Source organism: Oryctolagus cuniculus, chromosome 9 (assembly GCF_964237555.1).
Source record: "Oryctolagus cuniculus chromosome 9, mOryCun1.1, whole genome shotgun sequence".
NCBI classification, from domain to species: domain Eukaryota; kingdom Metazoa; phylum Chordata; class Mammalia; order Lagomorpha; family Leporidae; genus Oryctolagus; species Oryctolagus cuniculus.
In genome coordinates, this window is record NC_091440.1 from 70,248,793 (window position 1) to 70,269,853 (window position 21,061).

At 42.4% G+C, this 21,061-nt stretch overlaps 1 protein-coding gene across 3 annotated transcripts in view; it reads left to right on the plus strand.

The window, feature by feature from the left end:
- Nucleotides 1-21,061, plus strand: part of RNASEH2B (ribonuclease H2 subunit B) — an 86,839-nt gene that overhangs the window by 14,370 nt on the left and 51,408 nt on the right. For all 3 annotated transcript variants that reach the window (XM_017350303.3, XM_017350301.3, XM_008273860.4), the window contains exons 2-4: nucleotides 12,180-12,251; nucleotides 14,270-14,377; nucleotides 20,715-20,791. In XM_017350303.3, coding sequence (XP_017205792.2) covers nucleotides 12,180-12,251; nucleotides 14,270-14,377; nucleotides 20,715-20,791 — 257 coding nt within the window. The remainder of the gene's footprint in view (nucleotides 1-12,179; nucleotides 12,252-14,269; nucleotides 14,378-20,714; nucleotides 20,792-21,061) is intronic.

The following is a 21,061-nucleotide window of genomic DNA, read 5'->3' on the forward strand; positions in this document are numbered from 1 at the left end:
AACATTCCACTCAGCAACAGTGGAATACACATTCTTCCAAAGCCAATGTGAACACGATATATGACAGGCTAAAGATACACCAAATATGTCCTCCAAAAACAGTGGAATAAAAATAAGAAGCAATTACAGCCCTTCTAAAAATATCAACAAAGTCAATAAATCTTTAGCTATACAGAAAGAAACAAGACTCAAATTTCTAAATATAGACCAACCTTACAGCAATAAGAAAAAGATGAAGGGAGTGTTGCGAACAACTGTAAACCCACAAAACACATAAAGGGATGAAGTGGACAAATTCCTAGAAAGAAAAACTCCCACAATGACTCAAGAATAAGCTGACAATCTGAATAACTCCACAATGAGTAAAGAGATTAAGTTGCTAAATTAAAAACTTCCTACAGAGAAAAGCCCAGTTTCATTGGTGCATTCTACTAAACATTGAAAGAGTTAACACAATCTTTCATAGACCTTTCACAAAATGGGAAAAGAGGGAATACTTCAAGAAAAGGTAGCTGCAGCCAACATTCCTTATGAACATAGATACAGAAATCCTCAACAAATAGCAAACCAAATCCAGTATAGAGAAAGATTATGTACTGTGATCGAGTGGGATTTATCCTAGGAATGCAAGGTTGGTTCGACATGCCAAAAGTCAAACAATGTAATAGGTCATTTTAATATAATAAAGGACAAAACTTATATAATCGTTTCAATAGTCACAGAGAAAGCATTTAACAAAATCTGACTCCCTTTCATTATAAAACACTCAACAGTGTAGGAATAAAGGTTATCCATGTAAAACCCACAGGTAACATCATGCCAACACATTTCATATGAAACTTTTTTTATGTGAAAAAATGAGAATGTTTCAGATAGATTGGATCAAATAAAATATATTACCAAAATTTATTTTGGGTATTCTTACTGTGACTCCTAGAAACATGTAAATTAAATGCATGTCTCATGTTTGTGGAAAGTCTGTTGGACAATGTAGCTCAGGGGCTTCCAAGACTGATAGATCTGAGTCTTACACCTTGTCCTGGAGGGACCTGGGGATTGAGAACTGAGGTTAGAGCAAGAGGGCTAATGACCTGGGGTGCAGAAGAAGCAAGGAGCATGTAGGGATGTGCTAGATGCATTCTTTAAGGGAAGACAGGAGCTTTGCTTGTTTACAGCTGTATCTTTAATGCCTAGAACAGTGCCTGAACTGGTAACAAAATGAGTAATATTTAAAAAGGTTCAATAATACCAAATGGTATTCAAGTTTTTTTTTCAGCACCCAATACTTACCTAGTCCTGCTATGGAAGTACAGAATCTAGCAAGGCAGTGGAGTGTGGACAGACATGGCTTTTGGTCATCATCCTATCATAAGCTGAGTTTCCAGGATGCTAAAGGGGAACTGGAGGATCTGGGGAATGGTAACTTCCCTTTGTCAGTATGAGTTTGTTGCTGCTGAGTTTTTTGATTACATAAGCAAAATCTTTGCATAATAACTTTTGTTTTCATAATTAGGGAGCTATACTTAGATTTGAAGCCTGCATTTTATGTAAAATCACTTGACTTTCTAATATCAGCTCCTGACTCAAAATTTTTAACATGAACCAATCAAACAAAACTTTTGTGCCAATTCTCTTTTGTTTCCTTTGCTGGAGATTTTAGTTGAATATAATCTCACTTGCGTATTTTTGCTTTCATTGCCTGTGCTTTTGGGGTCATATTAAAAAAAAATCTTCACCCAAGCCAATGTCCTGAACTATTTGCCCAAGGGTTCCTTCTAGTAGTTTCATAGTTTCTTTATTTTTTTTTTTATTTTTATTTTTTGACAGGCAGAGTGGACAGTGAGAGAGAAAGACAGAGAAAAAGGTCTTCCTTTTGCCGTTGGTTCACCCTCCAATGGCCACCGCGGCACTGATCCGATGGCAGGAGCCAGGTACTTATCTTGGTCTCCCATGGGGTGCAGGGCCCAAGGACTTGGGCCATCCTCCACTGCACTCCCTGGCCACAGCAGAGAGCTGGTCTGGAAGAGGGGCAACCGGGACAGAATCTGGCACCCCGACCGGGACTAGAACCTGGTGTGCCGGTGCCGCTAGGCGGAGGATTAGCCTGTTGAGCCGCAGCGCCGGCCTTATTTTTTTTAAAGATTTATTTATTATTATTTTACTTGAAAGTCAGAGTTACACAGAGACAGGAGAGGCAGAGAGAGAGGTCTTCCATCCTCTGGTTCACTCCCCAATTGGCTGCAACGGCCAGAACTGCACTGATCCAGAGCCAGGAGCCAGGAGTTTCTTCTGGGTCTCCCATGCGGATGCTGGGGCCCAAGGACTTGGACCATCCTCTGCTGCTATCCCAGGCCACAGCAGAGAGCTGGATCAGAAGTGGAGCCGCCGGGTCTCGAACCAGCGCCCATATGGGATGCTGGCGCTTCAGGCCAGGGCGTTAACCCACTGCGCCACAGCACTGGCCCCAGTTTCATAGTTTCTGCTCTTACATTTAAGTACCTGGTCCATTTTGAGTTGATTTGTGTGTGGTGAGATGTGTGGGATTCTAGTTTCCTTCTGCATATGGATGTCCAGATTTCCCAGGACCGTTTATTGAAGAGACTACTCTCCCTGATGTATATTGTGGGCACCTTTGTCAGAAGTCAGCTGTGTGTTCTCATTCATACGTACTGTTAAAAAAGTACTGTTAAAAGTAGAAGGAAAAAGTTTGACTCAAGGACAAGAAGTAAACAAGATAAGGAGTTGAGTCTGTACAACCTTGGGTGAACACAGAGGCTATCTGGGGAAGAGAAGGCGCCTTCTGTTCTTCCAAACAATGTTCTAATCAAATTGTGTGGGAATATGGCCCCGGCCAGGCCAGTTCACAGACAACTTTGAAAACATTTGCCTCCGGCTGATTGGCAAGCACTGCTAAGGTTAAGGACAGGTAAGGGGTTACATAAGGGAAGGATATAAGAGTAAGAAGAAAAACAAATGAAGGTGGTATTGATTGCTTCCCGAATGCTACATGCCTTGCCTGTGATGCTTTATTCCGGTGCTGTGGTTGTAAGTTTCTAACGGACGGGAGTCTTTGTAAATAAATCTTATCTTTCTACTTTCAAGGGTATGTGGATGTTTATTCGTGAATCGAGCCTCTAATATTAGAGTCTGTGCACAGCTCTTGGCCATATCACTATCTAGTCAAAACAGTGTGGAAGCTAAAAGATTAGATCTTACAGAATGGTAGAATTGTGGTTACGTAGGCTGGGAAAGGCGGGGTTAGGGATAAGGGACAGGTTGGTTAATGGGTATAATGTTACAAATAGGAAAGATAAGTTCTACAGTTCTATAGCACAGTAGGATAATGATAGTTAATCATTATGTACCCTTCCTTCCTTCCTTCCTTCCTTCCTTCCTTCCTTCCTTCCTTCCTTCCTTCCTTCCTTCCTTCCTTCCTTCCTTCCTTCCTTTCTTTTTACAGGCAGAGTGGACAGTGAGAGAGAGAGACAGAGAAAGGTCTTCCTTTGCCATTGGTTCACCCTCCAATGGCCGCTTGCGGCCGGTGCGCTGTGGCTGGCGCACCACGCTGATCCAAAGGTAGGAGCCAGGTGCTTCTCCTGGTCTCCCATGGGGTGCAGGGCCTAAGCACTTGGGCCATCCTCCACTGCCCTCCCAGGCCACAGCAGAGAGCTGGCCTGGAAGAAGGGCAACCGGGAGTACTGTGCATTTCAAAGTAGCCATAAGAAGGGCCTGTGATTGGAAAAGCAATTTTGATTCACTTGGTGCACCTGACTTGCATACTGGAGTGCCTGGGTTTGAGTCCTGGTTCCACTTCCGATTCCTGCTTCCTTCTAATGTGCACCCTGGAAGGCAGCAGTGATGACTCAAGTAATTGGGTCTCAGCTACCCACGTGGGAAACCTGGATTAAGTTCCTGTCTCCTGGCTTCAGCCTGGGCCAGCCTTAGCTGTTGCAGGCATTTGGGGAATAAAGCAGGCATGGAAGATCTCTACCTTTCTCTTTCTTGTTGCCTTTCAAATAAATAAAATAAATAAGTAAAACATCTTTAAAAGAAGTTCGCAGATTATTGAAAAAAACAGTAGCTGGATTTTGAACATTCGCAACATAACGATGAACATTTGAGTGATGAGTAAACCAATCCCCCTAATATGATCATCAATCATGCATTGTGTATGTGTATCAAAATATCATCCTGTCTCCTGTAAATATGTACAATTTTTATGTATTAATTTAAAAAAAATTTCTGGGGCCTAGGCTTGGCCCAGGAGTTGATGAAGTGAATGCATAATTCCCTTGACTCCTTAGCCATCAAATCAGAGCACTTAAACAGACTCCGTCTGTGATACGTCTTCTGTCGTAAAGTTCTTTCTTATTCTCTTAGCAGCATTTCTTCTTAGCAGTTGTTACATTTGCAATCTACATTTATGTGTATGATTATTTGATTTAAGATCCATCTCTTTGGGGCCAATGTTGGGGCATAATGGGTAAAGCTACCACCTGCAATACTGGCATCTCATATGGGCATCAGTTTGTTTCCTGGCTGCTCCACTTCCAAGCCTGCTCCCTGCAAATGGCCTGGGGAGAGCAGTGGAAGATGTTCCAAGTGGTTGAGACCCTGCTACCCACATGGGAGACCTGGAAGAAGCTTCTGGCTCCTGGCTTCAGCCTGGTCATCTGGGGAGTTAACCAATGGATGAAGATCTCTGTCTCTCCCTCTCTCTCTTTGTAAATAGGACTTTCATATAAATAATAAAGATGTTAAAAAATCTGTCTCTTATTACTGACGCCATAAACAAGAGTGTCAAATTGTTAAGTCAACAACAGGAGTCACTGTGTACTTACTTCTCATGTGGGATCTGTCCTTAGTGTGTTATCCAATGTGAAGTAATGCTATAACTAGTACTGAAACAGTATTTTACACTTTGTGTTTCTGTGTGGGTGCAAACTGATGAAATCTTTACTTAATACATACTGAATTGATCTTCTGTGTATAAAGATAATTGAAAATGAATCTTGATATGAATGGAATGGGAGAGGGAGCGGGAGATGGGAGGGGTGTAGGTGGGAGGGAAGTTATGGGGGGGGAAGCCATTGTAATCCATTAACTGTACTTTGAAAATTTATATTTACTAAATAAAAAATTTAAAAAAAAATCTGTCTCTTCTATGGAACTTCCGTAAACTTCAGATGGGCAGGGGACAGAGTCCATTTTTGCTAGTCAGTGGTTGGTAAGTGGGTAAGTGATGCGGGCCAGAGAGACTGCTTCAGAGTTGCATTGTGTAGTGAAGAAAGGCAAAACAACCTGGATACAGTGTCTCACTTGGAATTCTATGCTGAAAGATTCCATCCAACAACATGTTGTCTGTACACTGTGAAAGCAGATATTTTCCCCACTAAATAGACGTTTTAGTGTTATCTATATTGTATTTCCCAAAGCATATTTCAGAGAACATTGGCATTTGCAGCATAACACATTAATGTCAGTATTTATTTGTAGTTAGTAATTCCAAAAGTTCTTTTAGCTTGACATTTTAGGCTATAGCTAATCCTCTGGATTTACTGCTCTTCATGGGAAAAATAGAAGCATGGCTTTCCTTGGAGAGTTATTAGAAATATACTTTTCAGACTTTTGGCTTTTTAAATTTTTAATTATGTTAAACTCTGGAGGAATGGGAAAGTGGAAGGAGAATGTATAACTCACTAGATGCAAAATGTTCTATTGAAACAAAGGAAGTAAACGTCGGCAGTAATTCACCAAGTGGAAAGTCTACCATGGCAGTGAATCCAGATAAAGTGGTGTGTGGCTGATGTGAAGCCGGCCAGCCCTCCGGGGCCTGGAGACAGAGTGAAGACGTGGGATGCTGGGCAAGGGAGAAACAGCAGGGCACTGGGGGCACCACTGCTTGCTTTTGTCTTTAGGAGGAATTTTCAACCCTGCAGCCGTTATCCTGTACATTCTTTTTACATTCTTATCTGGAGTGAATTACAGAAAGGGAAGTCTTATAAAGATTCTTGAAATTGAATCTGTATGATTCCATTTATGTAAAACTCTCAGAAGGACAAAATTACAGAGCTGCAGAGCAGATTAGTGCTTGCCAGGGGTGAGGGATGGGGCAGAGGGTTCTATCAGCTTTTTGCTTTGTGCATTTTGTAGCTCTGTATTTGTTGCATAAACATTTAGATTTGTTTAGTCCTCTTAGTTAATTGACCCTTCTATCATTGTGAAATGATGGTGTTTTTCCCTGGTGATATCTCTTGTCTGTTATTAGCATAACTGCTTCCTCTTGCCTTTGATTAGTGTTAGCATGTTAAGTGCAGCATATCTCCTTCATTTTACTTTTAATCTGCTTGTATCTTTATTTTTTAAAAAGATTTATTTGAAAGGCAGAGTTACAGAGAGAGAGAGAGAGAGAGAGAGAGAGAGGGAGGGAGATGCAGAGAGAAAGGTCTTCCATCCCCTGCTCCAGTCCCCAAATGGCTGCAATGGCTGGGGCTGGGTCAGGCCAAAGCCAGGAACCTGAAACTCCATCTGGGTCTTCCATATAGGTGGCAGGGGACCAAGCACTTGGATAATCTTCTGCTTTCCCAGGTGCATTAGCTAGGAGCTGGATCAGAACTGGAGCAGCTGGGACTCAAGCAAGTGCTCATATGGAATGCCAGCATGGCAGGTGGTGCCTAAACCTGCTCTGCCACCAGTTCCTCTACTTGTATCTCTAAAATATGTTTACCATAGGTAGCATACAGGTTGTTTTTTTTTTTTTTTAAGAATTATTTATTTAAAAGGCAAAGCGACAGAGAGGGAGAGAGATAGAGATATCGAGATCTTCCATCTGCTGGTTGACTCCCCAGATGGTTGCAATAGCTGGGACTGGCCATGGCCAAGGCCAGGAGCCAAGAACTCTATCCTGGTCTCCCATAGGATAGAGGATCCTAAGTACTTGGACCATCTTCTCTGCCTTTCCGGGAGCATTAGCAGGAAGCTGGATAAAAAGCAGAGAAATGGACTTGAACCAACATTCTGAGTGGAATGCGGCACCCCAAGTGGCAGCTTAACCCACTGCACTACAGTGCTGGCCCCAGAATTTAGTTTTTATCTTTTTTTTTTCCCCAAATCCTGTTTGACAATTTATGCTTTATAATTGGGGTGTTGAGACCATGTACATTGAATGTGATTGCTGTATTAGGCTTGAATTTGTCATATTGCTCTTTACTTCCTATTTGTCTCATCCATTCTTTATGCTTTTACTCTAACTTATTTTTTATTATCTTCAAAGACATGTTTATTATTTATTTAAGAGGCAGAGAGGCAGCATCTTTATTACTTATTTGTTTAAGAGGCAGACGGATGGACAGACAAATCTCTCATCTCCTGGTCCACTCCACAAATGCCAGCAATGGCCAGGACTGGCCATGTTGAAGTTGAGAGCCAGGAACTCAATCCAGGTCTCCTAGGCGGTTGGCAGGAACCCCATTACTTGAGCTATCACCTGCTGCCTCCTAAGGTTTATGTAGGCAGGAAACTGGAGTCGGGCCAGAGCACTGGGTTGAATGCAGGTACTCTGCCCTGAGTCAGGTACGTTTTTTATGATCATATTTCATGTCCTTTGTCATATTGATGACAGTATTTGTTGTTTTGTAATTTGTTTATTATTGACTTATTTAAATGATCAGATCTACCTTAAGTGTTATTATACTTCTTTACATAGTAATAGAAACTTACTACAGTATACTTAAATTTCTCTTCTCCTTGCCTCTATGGCATTGTCATCATGTATTTTATATATATCTGTTATAAACTCCCCCTAAATTGTTTTTATTTAAACATCCAATGACCTTTAAAGACATAATACAAGTCCAATTTATTTACCAGAGTTGCCACTATTCCATGTTGCTAATTTTCTGGTTTAGATTAATATTTTCATATAGAATCACATTCCTTCTGCCAGGAAGAATTCCTTTAGCATCACTTACAGTGTGGGCCTCTTGCTGATTCTTTCCTGCAGCTCTCACAAGTGTTCGCAAAAGTCTGCGTATCATCTTTATTTTTCAGAGGTAGTGTCTCTGGAATTCTGGTGTTTTCTTTTAGTACTTTAAAAATGTTTCTTGGTTGTCTTCTGGCCTGCACGGTTTTCACACAAAAAATTTGCTGTCTTCCTTCTTTGTTCATCTACATGTAATTCGTGTTTTTTTTTCCTTCTTTTGGCTGCTTTTAAGATTTTCTGTTTATTACTGGTTTTGAATTATCACCATGTTTATTTCTTGCTGTCTCTTGTGCTTTGGGTTCATTGAGTTTCTTGGGTGTGTGGGCTTACAGTTTTCATCACACGTAGAAACATTTCAGAAATACTTTCTGCAAATAGTTTTCATATCGCTCTGTTCTCCCTTGTCTTTTGGAAGCTTCGTTACACGTATATTGACATGCTTTAAGTTGTCTCACAGGTCACTGATACTCTTCCTTTTAAATGTTTACACTGTGTTTTCATTCTTTGTTACTGTTGCTTTAAATTCATTAATTTTCTTCTGCCATTAATCCCATCTTACCAGATCTTTAGACATCTGGGTCTTTAAAAAAAAAAATCTTTCAGGTTTCTACTTAACTTTTTTACAAGAGGAATGCTGTTTTTAACACCTTTGTCTGTTAATTCCAATGTATTTGATTAGATGCCAGATTTGAATTACCTTTTTGGGTGATGAATATCCTCCTATTCCTATAAATATTCTTGAACCTCATTCTGGATCACAGTTAAGTTACATGGGGAGAGTTTGATCCTCTGGGGCTTGCTGTGTTAAAATCAATTTGGTGGGACCAGAACAGTGTTTAGTCTAGGGCTAATCATACCTTTTCGAGTTTCTTCGTTACACTCTGTGAATTGTGAGGTTTCGTGGTCTGTCCGGGAATAGGTGCAGTCCAGGCCCCCTTGGGAGGGTCGTGCTGTCCCCTCTCGTCTACTCAAACTGTTCTCTCCCAGGCCTTGGGCGTCTCGTCGCATGCCTGCACGGAGAGGTGCCCTGTGCAGTACGGAAGAGCAGGACCCGCTCCAGGTCTCTAGGGCTGGCAGGACTCTCCGTTGCCTGCCATTCGCCCGCTTCTCCCTTGGCACCGCGCCCAGGAGCCCTTGCAGGGCTGGAAGCGAGGGTGGTCCTGGCTCACCTGCTTGGTCCCACCCCTCAGGATCGGGTCCTGCGAGGCTTGCCGTCCGGTGTCCCGAGTGCATGTTTTGTCTGAGTTTTGGTTGTTTCAGGTGGGAGGGTACGTTGAATTCCTCTTACTCCATCTCAGCTGAGAGTAGAAATCCCAAAATGAGGTTGCTGCTTTCCTTTCGAATATTTGATGTCATTATTAGTTTAACAAAGAATGCTGTATTTTAACCATTTATGAGTAAGCCAATTTCTAACCCTATGTGCCAGATTTAAGTTTATGAAGAGGGGACTGGCGCTGTGTCCTAGCATCCCATATGGGCACCATTTCGAGTTCCGGCTGCTCCACTTCTGATCTAGCTCCCTGCTATGGCCTGGGAAAGCAGTAGAAGATGGCCCAAGTCCCGCGAGGGAGACCCAGAAGAAGCTCCTGGCTCCTGGCTTTAGACAGGCGCAGCTGGGGCCGTTGTGGCCAATTGGGGAGTGAACCAGCAGATGGAAGATCTCTTTGTCTCTTCCTCTCCCTCTCTCTCTCTCGCTCTTTCTCTCTGCCTCTGCCTCTCTGTAACTGCCTTTCAAATAAATAAATATTCAAGTTTATGAAGATCCGCAGTGGAGCAGAGGGCGTGGGGACCACAGAAGAGAGAGGAAAAGTTCCCTTCGTGCCCTGAACATTGTTTTGCTCCTTAGGTAGATTGGGTCTGTGGTCCCTTACTAATCAGATTCCCTCCGTTCCTTGTGGAGAGGGACTCTTTCCAGGAGCCCTCTGTCTGTGTCCTTCAGAATTTGCTGGATTAGCCATAAAATTGACATGGTCTTGGTGTTTTAATTTACATGATTGAAACTTTGACAGTTAAATATGGTAGAGGAAACAGAAGGGGCTAACCTTATTGGATAATAAAATTTAGATGTAATTAATTATTAATTAATACTATTAATTAATTAATAGTAATTAAACTGTTGAAGAACGGATGCTAATATAGGCTGACTAGTGAATTGAAATACTGTTTCCAGACAGACTTATTTTAAATATTTAAATATTCAAATATTTTATATTATTATATATAATATAATATATAATATATGTATATATTATATTATTATATAATATTATAATAATATGTATTATACATATTATTATATACATATTATTATAATATTTATATTTTTATATTATAATATATTATATATATAATATAATATATTATATATATAATTATATAATTATATATATAATTATTATATATATTATATATATAATATATATAATATAATATATTATATATAATATATTATATATATAATAATATATTATATATATAATATAATGTATTATATTATAATTATAATATTATATAATAATATTATAATTATATATATTATATATATAATATATTATATATATATTATATATATAATTATATATATATAATTATATAATATATATATTATATAATAATATATTATATATTTTGATATTTAAATATTAAATATTTAAATATTTTAAATATTTAGTGCACTGAAGTGATGAATATTCAGTAGTGATGCTAGTACAGCTGGCCAACCAACTCACTGAAAAAAAAAAATTCTCATTCGATTCCCTCTCCCTATCTTACACCGAGATATTCCAGATAGGTTAAGGATAACATTTTAAAGTATTATAAGAAAATACAGGCAATTTATGAGGAAGAGAAGACATTTCTAAGTATGACACGAAGTGTTCAACCATACTGCAGAAGTGATTACACAGAGATTTTATATCTTTAATATATTTTATATCTTCCACGTGGTAGGAAAAAATTACAAGTAGAGTTTAAAACAGAGTTAATATCCTTACCCTATGAAGATTCATAGAGTAATAAAAGAAAGAAAAAAAAGGAAGGAAGGAAAGAAGGATACTCCATAAGGAGAACAGGAAAAGGACATGAACAGGTAATAACAGCAGTAAAAATATAAATAATAAAATATTTTTATTTTGAAAATAATCTTTAGAATTATAATAATACAAATTATACCGGTAATATATTTCATTTATTTTACATTTCTTTTTTTAAAGATTTATTTTATCTATTTGAAAGACAGAGTTACAGAGTGAGGAGAGAGAAAGAGAGGTCTTCCTTCCGCTGGTTCACTCTGATCCGAAGTCAGGAGCCAGGAGCTTCTTCCAGGTCTCCCACACAGGTGCAAGGGCCCAGAGACTTGGGCCATTCTCGGATGGTTTTCCAGGCTCATTGGCAAGGAGCTGGGTTGTAAGTAGAGCAGCTAGGACTCGAATTGCTGCCCATATGGGATGATGGCACTGCAGGCCAGGGCTTTCACCTGCCCATGCCACAGCGCCAGCCCTATTTTACATTTCTATTCAATCATGTTAGGTACCTTCAACAGATGAACTAATTTAATCCCTTGAAAAGCAAATATACTAATATCCTTTTGTAAATGACAGTTGAGATAGGAGACTAAGACTCTTGCCCACAGTGACAAAGCTCTTAGCCTAGATTAATACCCAGTCCATCTGACACTACAACACTGCTCTTCATCAGTTCTCAAATAAAAAAATCAACACTATCTGAAATTCTACTTACAGGGAAATTGGTAATTTGCTCAAGATTCACAGTTTGTGATAGTTAAAATTTTTATTTTTTAAATTTTTATTAGGGGGAGAGAGAGAGACTATGAATGTTCCATTTGCTCATTCTCTGCCCAGATGGCTGCAGCATCCACGGTGGGCCAGGCTGAAGCTAAGGTCCAGAAAACCCACTCTGACATCCACAGGGGCGTCAGGGACCAAGTAATTGAGCCATCATCCATTACTTCCCAGGTGCACTAACAGGGCACCAGATCCAAAGCAGAGTAGCTGGGATTGCAACTAGCATTTTGGTATGGGAGCACATGTTCCAAGCTGTGGTTTAAACTGCAGCTTCCTGAGCTAAAAATTTTGGAAAGAAACACCATATATATGTAGAAGAAAGGTAAGCAGAGTAAAGTCAAGCGAGCAGCAAAGCAAATATATTTTAATTTTGCGAATTCACCTTTTCTTTTCAGAACATTTAAAAGATACTTCAAAGAAGATGAAAAATGGGCTCATGTTTATAAAACTGGTTAGCCCGTGTTCAGGTACGTGTCCTTTCCCTCTGGTGATAATAACTGCAAAGTCTTTAAACATTGTGACTGATAAGTATGCAAGAGATCTTCAGATGGTTACAAAAATTGCATATTATGAAAAAGATCATGCGTGGCTTGTAAATTTTTGTGTACCAACATACTTATCTTTTAATTGTTTTTCTGCAAATGTGTTGAAATTCCATTGTATTCTTTTCTCGTGTGTCTTCTTTTCAAATGGCTTTTAAAGTTGAGATGGCAGGTGAATAAAGCAAGCCGATGACATTACTATTCGTTCAATGTAAACATTTTTAAAATTTCTTGTAATTTTAATCCCCAGAACTGTTCAGGCATCAGGATTGCTGGCAAAGCAAAAAAGTAGTGTTTGAATTCTCTCTGAAAGCAGATTAATTTTCTTTGGCCTTTATAAGCCAACTTTTCTTAGAGTAGCTATCCAACATTAGCCTGCATTTATATTCATTTGATGTTATAAAGTAAAATAAACAAGTAGAGTAAAAAAGCAGAAGGCTTCTACTTGACATGCCAAGATTTTGATTAGTTTTATTTTTTGACTGTACTTTCCTTATTTGTTCCCATCAAGAAATAGTACATTTTTTCCTGTCAGAGAATTTTTTATTAAAAGTATTGTATATTGAAGAGATTCATATTTTATTGGCAAACAGTTTTATTTTAACTATATACAGTGCGTTTTCTGTTTTGTCTTCTAAAGTTTTTCAAGGCAACATATTAAAAATACGCTCTATGTGGTGACATGGGTGGTGCTCTTGTTCCGCTAATTGATAAGGTTTGGAGTAACACCTCATATGTGGCACATTGCAGCATTCCCCTGGTGACTGTAATACTGAACAGTGCAAGTGTAGGCGTGCCGCTGTGTTTATTTGTTGCTGTAGAGGCATAAACACAAGCAATGAAAGGAGAAAAGAAGGCTTGACTTTCCCTACTGTTCTTTTCCTCATTATGAAATGGAATGCACTCGATCAGCCATATTATTTGAAACTTGGTTTTGCCTAAGACAGGGTTGAGGTGAGAAATAGTTCTTCAAGAAAATTTTAGTTGGCGGTAAAGTTTCTAGGGCATTTCACACAAATATAGGTCCAGGGGAAAATCAGCCACCGTGTACTTCTAAAATTCCTCTTTCAATTTTCATATGTAATGGAAGAATAAATGTTTTTTGTCACATTGGCAGTGAAAAACTAAAGTCTAATATTTGGTGGGCACTTGCTATATGCCCAGTATTGTTTAAGGAGATATATATATTCTGTCCTGAAATCCTTAGAAAAATGCAGGTAGGTCTGGTATTGCCTGCCTTTTACAGATGAGGAAACATGAAGGTTTATGTAACTTTCCCAAAGGCACGAGTGATAGAGATAAGGTTCAGTCATAGGGCCCTTGACTCCAGAGATTGTGCTGTAGTTGGGGGGAAAAATCTGTGGGCTGCAGAGAGAAAAGGTGCTGGTGTGCGTGGGCTCCTGCCACTCCCGCGTCCTCCCCGCCCCCATGGCTACGAACAGGCAAGCCCTCCAGTGTGGCCCTGGTGGCTTAAAGCTGTGCCTTTTTCTCTCGCGTTGGCCTTTTCCCCAAGTGTGGGGAGCCACATGCTGCCTTGGAGACAGGGCCCCGCGTGCCAGCTCAGATCATCCGGCTGCACCATTAGGTCTTGCCTGCATAGGAGTGAGCTTTCCCTCCCGATTTGATGGTGGACTTGAAGAGAGGCCTTGTAGCAGTTAAGATAAATGACTCGCACTTTTGAATTCTTTGGTTTAAGTTCAGTGAGGATTGTAGAGCTGGAAAACAAGCATGTGTATAATAGCTCTAAGCTTTCCTTGGAGTCAGTTTGTACAGTGTGTATTTATGTATGTTTATGTTCCTATTAGGAGCATTCCTCAGAGCGCTTGGGTAGTCTTTAGATCTGTGTGTGTGTGTGTGTGTGTGTGTGTGTGTGCGTACACGCCCGCAAGTGCAAGTGCATGATAGAGAAAACCTACAAATAAAAACCAGATTTGTTTTAACAGGGGAAGGAGCCATGTACTTGTTCAATATGAGTCTGCAGCAGCTGTTTGAAATCAAAGTCTTCAAGGAGAAACACCATTCTTGGTTTATAAATGAATCAGTTCAATCAGGTGAGTGACTAATAGTGTATATTTCCATTAACTAAACACACAGTCCGGTTTCTTCATCCTTCACACATGGAGCTATGGGAGTGTCCACTGGTTTGGAGTCCCGTCAGGGGTTTAGCTGTCCTTGGAATCAGAGCAGGGTTTAATCAAGAAAAAAGGGAGTGATAATTTGAGTACTGAGTTTAGGTCACCACCTGTGTGTCTTTGATGGTAGGAAATTTTAAACTGACGTCTCTCGTTGGCCTCCTAAGACACGAGCAAATCTTCAGTCAGAAGTTAGATGGGCCGGTGCCGCGGCTCACCAGGCTAATCCTCCGCCTTGCGGCGCCAGCACACCGGGTTCTAGTCCCGGTCGGGGCGCCAGATTCTGTCCCGGTTGCCCCTCTTCCAGGCCAGCTCTCTGCTGTGGCCAGGGAGTGCAGTGGAGGATGGCCCAAGTTCTTGGGCCCTGCACCCCATGGGAGACCAGGATAAGTACCTGGCTCCTGCCATCAGATCAGCGCAGTGCGCCAGCCGCAGCTTGCCGGCTGCGGCGCCCATTGGAGGGTGAACCAACGGCAAAAGGAAGACCTTTCTCTCTGTCTCTCTCTCTCACTGTCCACTCTGCCTGTCAAAAAAAATAAAAGAAAAAGAAAAAAAGAAGTTAGATGATCTTTGGGCCATTTTGTTGACTAGGGACCATTTCTTTAAGGATCTTCAAGCTTTTAATATCTTATTTTCTTGAAACTGGATACTGATATAGCTTCTAAGGTACACTAGAAAATATAACAAAGGGCTGTTTTGCTGCTTTGCCGTGTGCATTTCTTCCTCCCCTGGCCCCCACTAAATTTCTAGACTCAGCTGGGAGAAGGATAGGGTGAAACCCCGTTCTTCTCAGGTTCCGGGGCTTGCTGAGTCCAGGTGGTGAGCAGGTGTTGGAGGTCTCCCACGTGCCTTCCACCCACGCCCTCATTGTTTCCAGCAAGTGCTTTCTGTGTCTCCCTAAGCCTTCTGCTTTCTGTTGGCTCTGTGTGTCACCACACTGTTCTAAGACATTTCAGGAGAAGGGTTTATTGCTTATGATGAATTTTATGTACATTTATGCATGAGAAATGTGCAGGGGTTCTCAGTCCCCAAATGCAGTGGCAGCCTGGGTGTAGCCTGGAAGGTGGGAAGCATAGATTTCATTTTCATCCTTGCTGCCATATGCTTGTGCCCATTGGCAGTCTGTGAGTCACAGCTTCTGTTGTGATGTACTTGTGATTGGTGTAGCTAGACAGACACAGAAATATCCAGATTGAAACTGGAAAACATTGGGAGGCTGTGATTGATCATTTGTCTCAGTTGGTACCTGCATTTTTGAAAAACAGAATTTCATTTTTAGAGGAGTTTTAGACTCACAGCAAAAGTACCTACCTATCTTTCAGCATTGTCTTCTGTTTAATTAATCTGTAAGAAAGAACTGTTTTTTTTCTTTTTCCCAAAGAAACCTTTTATTTAAAGGATACAAACTTCATGCATTTCATAAGTACAACTTTAGGAATATAGTGATTCTTCCCACCATACGCACCCTCCCATCCCTCTTCCTCCTCCTCCCTCCCATTCCCAGTCCCATTCTCCACTAAGATCCACTTGAAAGAATTGTTTTTTGGCCGGCGCCGTGGCTCACTAGGCTAATCCTCCGCCTTGCGGCGCCGGCACACCGGGTTCTAGTCCCAGTCCGGGTGCCAGATTCTGTCCCGGTTGCCCCTCTTCCAGGCCAGCTCTCTGCTGTGGCCCGGGAGTGCAGTGGAGGATGGCCCAGGTACTTGGGCCCCTGCACCCACGTGGGAGACCAGGAGGAAGCACCTGGCTCCTGCCATCGGATCAGCGTGGTGCGCCGGCCGCAGTGCACTGGCTGTGGTGGCCATTGGAGGGTGAACCAACGGCAAAGGAAGACCTTTCTCTCTGTCTCTCTATCACTATCCATTCTGCCTGTAAAAAAAAAAAAAAAAAAAAAAAAAGAATTGTTTTTAAGAATAGCCACCAGGCTATTGTTTTCAGAGCTAGAAAATTGTTCCTAATTTCTGAACATAATGCATGCCTCCTTTAAAATGAACTTTAAGCTCCTGATAGTTATTTCCATAAGCTTTTAAAAAATAAACAAGTAAAATCTTAATGTGAAATTACTTCTTTTTGTTTGTTTACTGTGAAGTGCACACTTATATAAAATACTTTAGGGTGAACATTTCTTGGCTGTAAACTTGGTTGCTCTCTTAGAGAATGAAGTTATCTGGGTTCCAGGAATTCCCACAAATCCAAGGATGCTTGAGTCCCTTGTATAAAATGGCAGGGGCCTGCATTGTGGTGTAGTGGTTTGTAAGGCAGCTGTTTGTGACACCAGTGTCCCGTATGGGCACCGGTTCAGATCCTGGCTGCTCCACTTCCAATCCAGCTCTCTGCTATTGTGTCTAGGAAAGCTCCTGCACTCTTGTGGGAGACCTGGAAGAAGCTCCTGGCTCCTGGCTTCAGCCTGGCCCAGCCCCAGCCATTGCAGCCACTGGGGAGTGAAACAGCAGGTGGAATATCTCTCTCTCTCTCTCTCTCTCTCTCTCTCTCTCTCTCTCTGTAACTCTGCTTTTCTGGTAAATAAAATAAATCTTTAAAAGAAAAAAAAAGCATAGTGGGCTGGCACCATGGCTAACTTGGTTAATCCTCCGCCTGTGACGCCGGCATCCCATATGGGCACCGGGTTCTGGTCCTGGTTGCTCTTCTTCCAGTCCAGCTCTCTGCTGTGGCCCGGGAGGGCAGTGGAGGATGGCCCAGGTACTTGGGCCCCTGCACCCACGTGGGAGACCAGGAGGAAGCACCTGGCTCCTGGCTTCGGATTGGCGCAGGGCCGGCCGTAGCAGCCATTTGGGGAGTGAACCAATGGAAGGAAGACCTTTCTCTCTGTCTCTCTCTCTCACTGTCTATAACTCTACCTGTCAAAAAAAAAAAAAAAAAAAAAAAACCATAGTATGCACATATAGCCTGTATGCATCCTTGCGTAGACTTTCCATCTCTCGATTGCCTAATCCAATGTAAATTCTATATAAGTGGTAGTTATTCAGGAACTTCAAAAAGTTAATGGGAAATAGAAGTTAAAAGATAAGTTTGGGGGGAGTGTTTGGCAGAGCAGTTAAAGATACCACTTGGCATGTTGCATCCCATCTCAGAGCACTCGGGTTCAAGTCTTGGGTCCACTTCTGATTCCAACTCGCTGCTAGTGTGCACCCTGGGAGGTAGCAGGTGAAGGCTCCAGTGGTTGGGTCCCTGTCACCACCTGGAAGATACAGATTGAGGGCAGTCCTCTGGCCTAGCCTGACTCAGTCCCAGGTTGTGAATATTTGGGGAGTGAATCAGCAGGTAGAAGAACTCTCTGTCTCTGTCTCTCTGCCTTTCAAATAAAATGAAAATAAATTAAAAAAAAATTTAAAGGTGTTTAAAATTTTTAAAATTTAAAAGGTGTCAAAACCCATGCGTAATTTTTTCATAATAGGCTTTTTTTTTTTTTTTTTTTTTTGACAAGCAGAGTGGACAGTGAGAGAGAGAGACAGAGAGAAAGGTCTTCCTTTTTCCATTGGATCACCTTCCAATGGCCGCTGCAGCCGGTGCACTGCATTGATCTGAAGCCAGGAGCCAGGTGCTTCTCCTGGTCTCCCATGTGGATGCAGAGCCCAAGCACTTGGGCCATCCTCCACTGCCCTCCTGGGCCACAGCAGATAGCTGGACTGGAAGAGGAGTGACAGGGACTAGAACCCGGTGTTCCGGCGCTGCAGGCAGAGGATTAGCCTATTGAGCCGCGGCGCCGGCCCATAATAGGCATTTTTGATAAACAATTTTTAACTATTTATTTATTTGAAAGGCAGAATTACAGAGAGAGAGAGAGATCTTCTATCTGCTGGGTCACTCCTCAAGTGGCCACAACTGCTGGGGCAGGCCAGAAGAAAGCAGCCTAGAACTCCATCCAGGTCTCCCACGTGGGTGGCAGGAGACCAAGCACTTGCACCATCTTCTACTGCCTTCCAGGTGCATTAGCAGGGAGACGGATCGGAAGTGGAGCACCTAGAACCCAAACCAGTGCTCATATGGGATTCTGGCATCACAGGCAGGGATTCAATCCACAGGACCACAACACCAGCTCCTTCCGTAAACATTCTGAAGATCCCTTGTGTAGCATATTATATAGAGAATAATAACAAGAAAAAAATGTCTATACATTCAGTAGAGATCTAAGTTTTTTCCTAATATTTTGAATCTGTGGTTGGTTGAACCCATGGATGAGTATCCCTGGGATATGCAAGGCCAACTGTGCATGCGTTTCCTGGAACCAAATAATAGGCTTTGGAGGAAGTGAAAGGATCGCTTGTCTTTCCTTTTTTTGAGAATCTCCCTTGTTTCACTTCCGTGGGCAGAGAGTCTCGGTGCTTGGAGGGGAGATCCGTAGAGGAAGGAGAAGTGGGGAGCAGGCAGGCTGCTTTGATTTGCCTTTTCCCCGGCAGCCTGGAGAGCCGTCTGCGTCGTGCTGCAGTTTTGTGCTTGCGTTTGCTCGGTCATGTCAGGCGTACGCTGGCCTCTGCCTTATTCCTCCAGGGTGGAGCTTGGGGTGGCGTCCCTGGTGATTACCAACCCATGGGCTTTGAGTCACTGGGCCCACACACCAAGGTCGGAGCTCCATACAGAGAGAATGGTACTGCTTTCCATATCTTCATCCTCAAAAGCACGGGACGTCGCATTGTGTTGTTATTTTGTAGATAGATTCACGATAGATTCATGCCGTACAGGCTTCCTATTGTTGGCCTGGATCACCTTCTCTGCTTCCTCCAACCCCTGCTGTTTTGAGAGGTGGGAGGAGGCTTTGTAAAAATGATTTCTAAGGAAGAAGTGAGGAAGGTAAAGATCAATTTCCTTTTGAAAATTTTTATTTACTAATTAGAGAGAGTGAGACAGTGCTCTCATCTGCAGGTTTACTTCCCAGATACCAGCAATGGCTGGGGCTGGGCCAGGGCCATAGCCAGGAGCCAGGAACACAATCCAGGTGCCCCATGTTGGTGCCAGGGACCCAACTACTTGAACCATTACCACTGCCTCCCAGGATCTGCATTGGCTGCAAGTTAGAGTCGGAAGCCAGAGCTGTACTGAAACTGGTCACCCCTGTATGGATTACAGGCAGATTAACCAGTGTTAATTGCTAGACCAAATGCCTGCTCTCTGTAGATCTTGGCTTGTTCTCCCCATCCAGGAATTTAATGTGCTTGGCGTGATATTGTTGTAGGTGGGCGTACTGGGTAAAATTGATCAGGTTTGTGAGCTGGAAGACCACACCTTCACCACGCCCCTGTGTGACCTCATGCCCCTACCAGACCACACCTGTGTGCCCATCTGCCAATCAGACTAATTAACCACTCCCCTTTGGAAGTGGATTAAAGGCCTGAGACATGGTGGGCCCAGCCCCTTTTGCCCTCTTTTGCCGTTATAGCCCTTTGCTGCCCCACGCCTTCAGGGCACCCATGCTCTCTGCCTGTGCTCTGCTGCCTGGGATAAGCTGTTAACAGCTGCTCAAAACGCTTGCTGCACGTGGCTTTTGGCCTGCTCTCTGCTTGGTATGGATTCCAATTTAATTTCCAGACTTTCCCATCTCCCTTAGATTAGACTAACACCCTCACTCTCCTATGCATTTCTCTCACTAAATAAAAAGCTTAAAACTTACCACACTGGGGCCGGAGCCGTGGCTCACTTGGTTAATCCTCTGCCTGCGGTGCCAGCATCCCAAAGGGGCACTGGGTTCTAGTCCCAGTTGTTCCTCCTCCAGTCCAGCTCTCTGCTGTGGCCCGGGAAGGCAGTGAAGGATGGCCCAAGTGCTTGGGCCCTGCACCCGCATGGGAGACCAAAGCGGAGTGGGGCTGGTTCCTGGTTTCGGATCAGCACAACATGCCAGCTGTAGCAGCCATTTGGAGGTGAGCCAACGAGACCTTTCTCTCTGCCTCTCTCTCTCACTGTCTAACACTGCCTAATTAAAAAAAAAAAAAAAAAAAAAGACTTACCACACTGCCTGGTTTATTTGTACCAGTATTCAGAATTCTATTCTGAATATGAGGCAAGAGCCCACATGGCTTATTAATATTTCAAATTATTAATAAGCAAACCGGTAACATAATCTCAAGCTGTTCTGTCTTTTGAGTCATGTAGAAGCAGAGGCCTATACCTGAAGACGTTCTGAATTTTGGATTCCACATATACTCATGTTTGTCACCACGTGGTTTTCACATTGAGATTCAAATGAAATAACCAAGTTGTCTTGCCAAACCATTTAATTCCCGTGTCCTCTTTTAACACGCAGGAGGTCTTCTCCACTTTGCCACACCTGTGGACCCCCTGTTTCTGCTGCTCCACTACCTCATGAAAACCGATAAAGAGGTGAGTTTCCCAGTTGGGGATTTACAGTGAGTAGCCTGAATGGACTCTTGTTTGCTTGACCCTCTCTTCTCTCCTTTGAATCCTCCAAATGTACACTCTGCACTGCAGATTTAACTGGGTGATTGCAGACCCGGCACCCCGGGTGCTTGTGGGTCGGAGCCTGAGGAACCTCGCTTCAGTCTTGACCTCGGTTGGCACCGGCAGGCCCCTGAGCTGCCCAGCTGCCCTGAGTGGACTCCCGTGCTGTGTTCCTCACTGATTGACAAGGCC